Raw genomic sequence first — 11,347 nt, forward strand, 5'->3', positions numbered from 1 at the left:
ACCTGCATTTAAAAAAGGTAAAGACAGCAAATGTCATTTAACGCTTGTGTGGACGATATGAACATTTCTATTTCACCCTGAAGAGTTCAAATCTGGGATAAAGGCTTGTACAGGTTTTATGAACCCAGGATAGGTTGTTTACATTTGCAAACACATAAATGGGATGCACCAAATATTGCATGCCACATCACTGACTGGGAACCTTGTTGCATGTCAAGCCCCTCCTTCTCTCCATGTTTCCTGTCTCCCTTCACCATCAGCTCTCAAATAAACTCAAAATGCCAACAAATACTCTTTAAATATATATCATATCATACACAATGACTTACCTGATGATTCCCTGTCTCTCTTCTCAGGCCAATGCCCTCTGGAGAATGGGGAGATTTGATGTGAGCGAGAGGGACTGTTCTCCAACCGATGGCTGTGTTCTGAGGATAGCAGATGAAGATGGTTGAGTACTCAGTCACAAGTTACCAAGTCCAATGCCCAATAAAGCACAGTGCAGACAGTAACCCTGCATTGAAATTAGTAATGTCAGTCACATTTTGCTATGTTTGAGAACTAGATAATTATTTATTATAACCTGCACCAAATCTTATTTGTGTGTAGTATCCGTGGAGAGGAAGGCCCATATAAATCTGTTGAGGATAACCTCTCTTCATCCCCAGAATAAAGGAAGCAATAAAGTATGTTGAACTATTTAGTAAACTGCCTATTTATATGAACCATTGGGCTATTTAACGATCACAATGTGCATTACAAAACTATATCACTGTTTTAAAAGAACACAATGATGCTATTTTTTTTTATACATCTGATGTGTCTTCAGTACCAAGGCGTACAATGAACAATGGATGGGAAATCAGAGATAATAAAGCCAACAAAGACCTTTCTAAATCCACAGAATAGACCAATATCACAAAATCCCTTCTTTTATTTCTAACATTAAGAGCTAATATTTAACAATGTTAAAACCCAAATGATTCATGTCATGTTATTAACATCATTGGCATTCATTGTGCCACTCTCTAGCAAGCGGTCTACCTGTGTAGTGTTGGTGGCGAGGTTGATGGTGAGGAGAGTAAGGCCCTGTGTGCGGTCTATGGGGGCCCACCCTCTGATTGCCTTGAGGAGGACTTGGGGTGGGAGAACAAGAGAGGGATGGAGACACAGAATGGGATGGAGAGTGATCTTTTGGATCCCACAGAGCCCGGCTGCCGTATCGTCCGCTCCGACTGGATTAAAGACAACATTCATCAACAGACATAACTGGTGAAGATTGTGACAAGTATCAAGCCAAAGGCCTACATCCAACTAGATCAGTCTTTTGTTTTGTGCTGACTAAGCAACTGGTTAAGATTTAAAACAGTTGTGAAAACAACTTGTTGTGTATTCAAGTGCACATATGCAGAAATAATATTAGGTAGCGAGAAAAATTGTGTTGAAACAGGAACATTTAAGAAGCTTATTCATCAGTTTGTTTTTTTAGGTTCTAAAATATGGACACTAACTATACTTTCACACTCTACATAGTCAAATTCTATAGAAGATATCTAAAATAAATAGAACTATTTTCAAATGGATAAACAACAACACAGAAAGATGTGTCAGATTGGCTGAATATGCAAAGCCTTTTATTTGAAATGTGTGGGACTGACTCCCACTGGCTGCCGGTCACAGCTAAAAACAGATTATTGGAAACATAAGAACAAGAGTCCAACTGACCGTGGTAGATTTGGTTTCCAGTCAGGGTACCTTCAGAGACACACACACAAACATTCGTTCATTTCACCCGTGTATTTGAAAAGAATTACCAAATTCAATTGTATGCATCAACACAAAGCTGTACTATTTAAGCAATAAGTCTGATGGTTGCTTATAGTTCCATGCCCCCTCAGAATTAAGTACCTATTCTGCAGATCTATCCAGAGGTCTCTCCAAAAGCAAGCCCAGCGTAAACTACTTTAGAGAGCTTAAGTAAATGTGTGGCTTATGAAGCTAAAGGCCCAGGAAATCTCTCTCAGGGTATGGTGACTAAACCAGCGAAAAGGCACGTTAATATGAACTTAAGTGCTACCTGTAAACACAACTTCACTTTGTCCGTCTCTCCTGGATGTGCAAGCAGACAACTGTTTGCCAACACATTAGCCATCAGTACTTAACGAACCGAAAGCATATCTGGGCTGTGTTTCCATGTGTTTGTTTCATTGCTATCAAACATGACTTTGCACTGTTCATCCAAAACTAAATGCAGAATACTTATCTAGGTAAATATTACATAATAGTAAAGATATACTGGTTAATGCACGGTTCCACCAGCACATTAGAAATGTCCTCACTTGTTGCGCAGGTCTCTGCATGCGGCAGTGTGGTTGACGGTGTTAATATGGTCAACCCAGTTCTGAAGAAAAACGACAAATGGCAGAGGAAGAGATCACAATCAGACACCAATATAAAGAATCCTCCACACAGCTATATTCACGTGTATGAAAATAAACAAAATGAGCTAAATCTAAGAAACCAGATAACTCCTGTTATCTACAGTGCAACACACTTAAGTAGAGAGACAAAAGCTCAAGGTGATCGTTGTTCCCTTGTGTCACCATGTGTTTTAACATGGTGTGAAAACCTTAACTGAAAGTTGAGCCGCAGTTCTTTGATCTCATATTCATGTTAAAATGATTTTACAACTGCCATCTGCAAGACTGAGCATCGTTTTGTTTTTCTGCTGGCTATCAATCGTGTCATGTGTAGACATGTTCTGTATCCATTCTACTTTCCATTGTCTTCAGTGTGACTATCATTCTTCACCATTGACGCTACATATCACTGGCAGAAAACCAAACTAATTGTTTTTAGTCTTCTTGTAGCAAATGTTGTTTTGTTAACTTACTAAGTTATGTTCCAGGGTCTGAAGAGAACTAATTATCATTACACCAATCTGTTACCTATGCTATATGCAATTCCTGTCACAGCCTATTGCGTACAACATTTTAGTTAAAAATGAAAGAAACTAAATTCCCTCTGGTAAACAAGTTTAACAAGTCATCAATAATTAAAATAAACCAAAAATAAAGTTGGAAATCTAAATACCTTGTAGAACCTTACATACATTAGGCAAAGACCTCGTCACATTCTAGAAGAGCACTACATGCATCTGATGGATGATTAAGGGACTAATTATTCGTCAGGCTACAACCCTTGTTATTTTGCTAATCACATTTTTGTAGATTTAGGGGAAACCTTTATTTAGAAAAATATATATATTTTTCAGGAAATTAAGCTGGAAAGAAAAAAACATTAAATTGCTTTTGTCCATGTACCAAATCTTCAAAAAGTCCACACTTGGCATACTTGAAAAATAAGACAGTCACACCCGACTACAAGTAATTACTGTTACAACACTGAAGCAAAGTACAAGCCATTTTAAAACGTAGTTATTATCATAGTCAATAACAACACCATTTGAGAAAAAACTCCAAAGCCAGAGACCAGAGCACTGGACTCTCAGAGAACAGTTATTACTGTTGATTAAAATAAATATATTTCTATTATGCTTTGATCAATGTATACCAACTTTTTTAAATGAACCGTTAAGAAATTATTAATTATTGTATCTCGAAGACATCTGTCCATTAAAGACACATAAACATAGACATGCAGCTTAAGTATAAATGTTCAATAACTTTTGAAGTTAACTGTCCTTTATAAAAGATAACCTGAATTCTTAAACGTTACACTTAAAACAACATATGAGACAGCGAGTCTCACTGCCAATTTATATATACTATACTATATATTGGGGGAAGTTAAAACCCAGGAAGTCAATAGAATATTAGAAAACAGCATTTTAAAAAAAAGGGCCAGGAATTTTTAAACATTTTTGATGTGGTTGGAATTTTAACCTTACACCTACTGGAGGTAATTAATGACACAAGGTTTTCCAGGAATAAAAATGAGTAAGTTCCTTCTTTGTACACTTCCTTTCTGGTGCTTAACAAATATGGTGTCATATTAATGTTGGATTCATTTATGTTTGCTTAATCTCATTCATTTAATGAGCAAAACATCCTTCTCTGCATATACATCTCTTGTGGCTATGTGAAAAAGTGTAATTTACACATGAAATCTATAGTTGAGCAAATATAATATATATTTTTTTAAAAGAAGTTCCAAAGTTGTACTACTTGGGCTTTACCAGTCGAGGTAGCGTTTGGTGGCTCAAAAACAGGAGGGGCTCTTTGGGCCTTTTTAGGGACACCTTTACAGTTTATAGTCTTATTTTACTTCACCAGACAGTTGACTTTTGAACATGGCTGTAGTGTGTTACATTACCCACTGGTTTATCTGCTCACCGACGTTTCTGTCAGTTACTTAAGTCAGAACATCCTATTAAGGGCAAAGAGGAGCAAGCCTGGGGGGAGCTGTGGTAGAATGAGCACATGGCAACCCCCACCTCTGGTGTCAGTCAATCCAATAAACCACGCCCCACATCACACTTGTTCTTAATGGAACAATTAATTAATTGTTCCATTAAGAACAAGACACACATGAGAAGTTAATTTAAGGGTTTTTAGAGCTGCCATTTTAGCAGTAATTAGCAGTGCTTCATCTGAGGTCCGAGTCTGGACCCAGACCTATCCGGACCTGGACTTATCAATACATTATTGAGGGATTTTCAATTTTGACGGGGCGTTTCTATTTTAACTGGCGCAGCTTTTCTCGTTTTTACAGCACTGGTTTAGCGGTTCAGGAAACTCACAGACCAATTACATGAGAGCCAATCAAATCTGTGCATTCCAGGCGACAAACATTGCGACTCTGAATACAGAGACAGATGAGAAGCGAGAGGCACGTGACAGACGGAATAACAAGTTAGCAATACAAGGAGAGAAGACGGAGAGACACGTGAGCCACAGACAGGGAGAGAAAAATAACTACACATGGCGCTCTCGAAGAAGAGAAAAGTGAACAACATTTTTGACCAAACATACACTCAAGTCTGAACTGAGGTCACAGAAAATCTCAGAGCCCAATATGGTGAATCCAGAAGGATCCTGACTCATTCATTCACTGCCCAACAACCTTCTCATGAATGTTCCCTCAGAGGTGCTTGGATTTTGGGTCAACACAAAAAGCTATTTTATTTATTTTCAATGTTAAGTGACAATAAATATTGTCAAAATGTTTTTTTATTTTACTTTCTTTATTTGATTTGACAGTCAGTTGTTTATGGCATGCAGACGTTGATACAGCTACTCGGCTGCTTCAATATATCTCACACTAATTCATAACGCATGTTAGACCTTTTGATGTTCCGGACCTTTGCTTGCGGAAATTTTCTCGAACTGGATCTCTTAGAATTTTAGTTGAATACCCCTGATTTAGAGCAACTGTACCTGCTTATTTTAATGGTAATTACAGACCATGCAAAACCCAACTTGAATGAGAATCACTGTCATCTCGACAACTGTCTGGTGAAGAAAGGTTGCAGACTAAAATTAAACATGTGGGGTTATTCCTTTCAGACATTGGTACAAGGGCATGTTGGCACTCACCTTTTCCTGATCACACTGTGTGTGGCACAGGGAGCAGGTATGGGGATACACCTTTGGAGACACAGCTGAGAAATCACTTATCATGGTGGGGGTAGGTAACTTCTTGCTGCTGCTGTGTGGTTTTAAGCCAGACGAAGAGGAGAGTGACTGTCTCGAGGAAGCTTCGCTCTTGGTTTCAGATGAAGGTCTAGGTTTGGGTCCATCACGCCTGTAGTCTTGGTCCAGATTACGAGATTTGGATGATTGTGGAAATTCTCTCCCAGATGCCCGATTGCTCTTGCGATGATCACTACCCGTCCTGCGATAGTCCCGATCTCCGTGCTTGCTTGATTCACTGTGTTCCGAGCGAACCTGCCGCCTTTCAACTTTATCTAGCTTTGGAGCTGATGAAGACGACGAGGATGGGTACATTTTAACTGTCCTTTCACTGGAGAGCGGCTCTCTTTTGAAAGTCTCTCTGGTAGTATTTTCATCCTTTGCCCGACTGGCATGACCATAGTCAATGACTTTACCTGCAGTCTGTGTAACAGTAAGAAGGCTGGGCACTTCTGGTGAGCGTGAACGTGCCAATGTTGAAGAGTGGGAAGGAGGAGGTGGCATATCATGGATGCCGCGTGAGAACGAAGATGAGGATGTGGAAGCTACAGTTTTCTGGTTGCCGGACTTGTTGATCTGAATGTCATGGAGTATGAACGGTAAAGTATCTGGGGTTAGCTGATCATCAGGGTAGTGACTCAGCACTTCTAAGTCCTCATTTGAAAGTCCAAAGCTAGCCAAGATGCTCCCGGCACTCTCTGGTGTATACAAAGCCTGACCATCCCCACCACCACCAACACCACCATGGAGGTGGCGTGCTTGGGGTGCTGCAGAGCCACTTACAGGGGCAGTCCAGCTTGGGATGCTTGGTCCAGCATGGCTGCTCTGTGGCTGCTGTTGAGGCCCCTGATGTCGTTGGGACTGGTGGCTAGCACTAGGTGGAGGACTGGCAAACAGTTTAGTTGGAGGTTGGTAGTTTGACCAGTCTACTCCTTGCTGGTGGCCAGGCTGATTATCAGAAGTTAGTGTTATTGGGTTAGAGCCGTAGCTTCCATGTTGACTGATCCCAGAACCTGATCCTTGGTTCTGGTGTTGGTTCGGTCGGTTCATGTGGTCAATGAGACGATGATCCATGTCCCTAGCACCCCGGATAGCAAGGGCAGACTCTAGCTCATCAGGGAGCTGGGTGGGACGAGGAAACTGGAAATCCATTGACAGCATGTTAGAGGGAGAACGATTCTGATGCTGATTTGGAGGTGGCTGATGATGGGGCGGCCTGGGCCCATTAGAGAAGGGCTGTGACCCTTGTTGCTGGGAGTGGTGGTGGTGGTACATGGCAGCAGACAGACTCTGTTGTGTGTTTCTGTAGGTTTTTCCGTTTGTGTCTATGTCGAACCTAGCAGCTGACACCTGCCGTCTACTGAGAAGATTCAGGAGGGCCAGGTGAGGAAGTAACACCGCTGCAAATCCGTTGTTATTGTTGTGACACTGATTGCCAACACTAATGGTTGCTCGAGTGGCAAGCTGCTGGAGAGCAATTTGCACCCGTGTCTCAATCTGAGCCAATCGGAGAGCTGTCACTGCGGCGGCAGCAACAGCCACAGGTCCAAATATGAAATGGGTCCCTCTGGTGATGTTGGCAACGGAGAATGTTGCACCGGGCTCCAAACGAAGGGTAGGAGCAAGGTGCAAATTACTGTCGGATTGCACAGCGAGGCTGTGAGGTGGAAAGCAGAAATATAGTATTACAGACGAACAAGCTTTAATGTCTCATTTCAAAAGTAGCTTTCAGATGAAGTCCTTTTTCACACGCACTTTTTTCCTCATTTTGTTTGCGGTTTCTTTCTTTCCTTTGAAATGTGTCAAAGCTCTAAGAAATTGCTTCAAGATCTCTACGCTGTAGTCCCGCTGTGCTTTTCTTTCAGGACGGGAAAGCAAAGCAACATTATGCAACAATGAATTAATGTAAACCATGAAAAAGCAAAACAGCAAATACGGATTTAACCAGCGGGGACACTACAAAGAAGCCTAAAGCTTTTTTAATCGTGCTTCCGAAGAAACACTTGCTAGCCTACAATGCATGTTCAACATTACAACACAGTGGATTTTGTCCAAACATGCCATATGTCTCTTTACCAAAATGTTCAAACAATTTTAACAGCACATAATGCAGTTTTTCCTGAATATTCCTGCAGCTAACATTAGACCATTGCAATGTCTACACATTCTAAAGCACACTTACCATGTCCTGAAACACATTCAAAATAAACACACAGCTAGTGAGTGTTTACTTTTCTTTGCAAAACGCCAATACAAATTTAATAATAAAATATTGAGCACTAACTAAACATCTTGAACAACATGTAACCCTTTGCAAGACCTAAATACAAGAGCAAGTCCACTGAAGATAGGCTTACAATGAATTGTTTTGGACATCCAAATCCAAAGTATCCACCCGGTCTTACTTTCTATATCCTGTACCTGAGCCCAATTTAGGATGACTGGTTGCTTTTTTGCATTTTACTAAGATCTACAAACTGCCTTTAAAACAGATATTATTTTAGCAACTGTATCACTCAAGATAAACTGTGATAAAATAATAGTCTACCCCGGCACCCGGTTCTGTGTCATGTCATAAATATACCAAAACATTCTTTAGTCTCTGAGGGCATGTTCTTTTCAACAGACCACACCCAGCAACCTTTAATCAAATATTCGCTTTTAAGAAAAAAGTGAGCTTGCATGCTGGGCAAACTATATATATTCAAGAGACAAAGAGATGGTTTTGTTGCTCATCATCTCACCAGATATTGGATAAGGAGGTTAATAGGCTAAGTGAAAGTTAAGCAAAGCAGCATTTAACTGAAGAAGATATCACATGCAGGTTGACAAAAAAGGAGGGCAAAGGTGTTAAAGTTGATAACATGATGATGCATGAATATATACTGTGATCTGAAAGTAAAGCTACAGGTTTATAAAAAAAGTTTGATCAGTCATGGTTACAATGCCTTTTACAGCTACTTCATTTCACTTTCAATTTCAATAATGTCCAGTAACATTATTAGCCATCAGGAAAATGACCCAAATACCCAAGGTCCAAAACAATTGTATTAATCAACAGAAAAAAAAGCAGTTGAAGCAACAACATCCAAGCCTCAGCATTTCTTCTTGTTATAAACAGTGCTGACTGCTCAGTGCGTTTAATGTGTTGAATAAATGCAACTACAGCATCCATCTCCACTATGCCAACAGAAAGACATGTGCATTAATGGTCTGAATATGGTATATGTGAATATGGGCATTAATGGTCTGTTTGTAAACTTTATGTCACTGGTTAGACACTTAAGGTCAACACGTAATAGTTTAAAACATTTGATTTCTGATGCAACATATGGCACAAGGGGTGACTCATTTAAGCATTACATCACCAAGGACGTAGATGCACACTACAGAATTGTCAATATATCATTCTGTAAAATAAGTGGAGATGTTAGTTAAATTAAATCCCAGAAATGGAGAAGCGGTCGTCAGCACTGGACAGCGTTCAAGAGCTAATGCTTGGAAACTGACGTTTCGTTTGTGGGAAACTCCTGAGGGCTTTCCGTTATGTCCTATCCTCACTCTGTATTTCTTCTCCTTCGCGTGTGGTTTTTTGGTCGTGTTTGTAACAGTATTCTGGTACAACTCAGACCGGTATACTACCACGCTCAATATTCAGATACAACTCCGTGAAGTAACATCCCGAGTATTCGTTGTTTCTGAACCACACACACATAATATTTGGAGTAATACTCGTAACTGTACAAACGAAATGCTAAATGCACACGTACAGTCTGTAGAATCCATACACCAAATGCACATACTCAATGGTTTATAATATGTAGAATAAATGCGGTAATTGTTTGGACGATTCATAATGTAAACAGGGAAATACAGGGTAACCCTACTTAGACCCACGCATACCAGCCATTGTGGGTGTTTTCCCTAACGTTCACGTACCTAGCTAGCTTTCATTAGCTACCAAGAAAAAAGCATATCAACAGTGCCGTTACATGTAATGTCCTCGCGTACCTTTTCCGACTGTATAACACATTCAATTAATACCTTTCAATGACTCGATGTATCTCGGTCTTTGTTGTTAACGGAAAGTCTTGATTCCAGTTCAGCCCGTTGTCATTCACCCCGTATCAGGCTGTTTTTCCCCACCGGAAACAACAAAATACACTTCCGCCCGAGTTTGTCCAGAATAAAACCGTCATCTGACGAACAACTATTGAACAGAAACAGCACAGATTATTCTTCAACCAGGGATGTGCAGTCAGGGGAGGCATCATGAAAAGTAAAAAAACAAATAACAATAAAATAAAATAAAAATGTATATTTGTCCACTGGTCAGTGCTATAGGCCTACATGCATTTTATGTATGATTCCAATAATGTTGATCATTTTTAGTCAAAATCGCTGAATTTGCGTATTCTCTAGACTTTTTTTGTAATTAATTGCTTTATCTACAAATCGCGATCCCCCTTGCAGTACCTCCGCCGACCCCCTGGAGTCAGAAAGATTGAATAAAAAAATATTTTATTTTGAAAGAGGTTTTAATTTGCGTCTGTTTCTCTTGTCACATGTCAAGACGCTCGTCTCAGTCAAGTGATACTTTACTTCAAAAAATGAAGCCCACAAGCAACAATGAGTGGAAAACAAACGTTTTTAAAGAGCTTTTTTGGAAAAGGGAAAAGACCCAATGAGGAGGCATTTAAAAGACAATATCAGGAGTCCTACTTAAAATACGTGTTTATCGCTACAGGTGTGTCGCTCTGCATAATATACAGGCTCGCAAATGAGGCAACGAAGCCTTCATAACGCCGGCACCCCGCGTCAAGAGACAAGCCCTTGGAGTTTTTTTTAAAGAAAAACACATTAACAAGAAGGACATAAACAATTAACATAAACAAAACAGTAGAAGGTCGGGAGTTCAATACCAGGCTGCCACCATTGTACCCCTGAGCAAGGTACTTAACCCTGAGATTTTTAATCTCATTGAGATATATCCTGGCAAAATAAAGGTTATAAATAAATAAATATGTGGGAAATGGGCCTTGCCTTATCTGCTGAGGAGACTGAGGTCTTTTGGAGTGCAAGGGGAACTTCTTAAGACCTTATTTGACTCTGTGGTGGCATCAGCTATTTTTTATGGAGTGGTCTGCTGGGGCAGCAACATCTCGGCTGCTGACAGGGAGAGACTGAACAGACTGGTGAAGAACGCCACCTCTGTCCTGGGGAGCCCTCTGGACACTGTGAAGGTGGTGGGAGACAGGAGAATGACGGCCAAGCTGTCCTCTATTGGACAACATGTCCCACCACCTCTACGACACTTTGTCTGCACTGTGCAGCTCCTTCAGTGACAGGCTGCTTCACCCGACATGGAGAAATACCGTAGGTCCTTTCTTCCTGCAGCGGTCAGACTGTACAATCACCCCGGCCCCTGGTAGACCACCACACCAAGAACAGACTATTCCACCATTGTTTTGAAACTATCACTGCCATGTGCAATATTCACTTTTTATAACTTCTGCAATTATATCCCCGTTGTGGGACTAATAAAGGACTTCTGATTCTGATTTTTAGCTCCCGTTTGTGCTAGATTTGTTGGTTGGATGACAATCTATGGCTAGGCCTACATTATAACTGTTGATATACTTGTTGGGGAGATAAAGTAATGTTAATTAATTTGGTTGTGGTGCTATAAATGT

The 11,347-nt window shown here is 40.4% G+C and overlaps 1 protein-coding gene across 1 annotated transcript in view; it reads right to left on the reverse strand.

Moving 5' to 3' along the window:
- Positions 1 to 9,825, reverse strand: part of LOC115011941 (zinc finger protein 638-like) — a 48,200-nt gene extending 38,375 nt beyond the window's left edge. Inside the window, 6 exon segments of the mRNA XM_029437246.1 lie at positions 330 to 428; positions 1,045 to 1,235; positions 1,726 to 1,755; positions 2,340 to 2,401; positions 5,559 to 7,311; positions 9,699 to 9,825. Coding sequence (XP_029293106.1) covers positions 330 to 428; positions 1,045 to 1,235; positions 1,726 to 1,755; positions 2,340 to 2,401; positions 5,559 to 6,929 — 1,753 coding nt within the window. The 5' untranslated portion in view covers positions 6,930 to 7,311; positions 9,699 to 9,825.
- Positions 9,826 to 11,347: the final 1,522 nt, after the last annotated feature.

This window comes from Cottoperca gobio, chromosome 1 (genome assembly GCF_900634415.1).
Source record: "Cottoperca gobio chromosome 1, fCotGob3.1, whole genome shotgun sequence".
NCBI classification, from domain to species: Eukaryota; Metazoa; Chordata; class Actinopteri; order Perciformes; family Bovichtidae; genus Cottoperca; species Cottoperca gobio.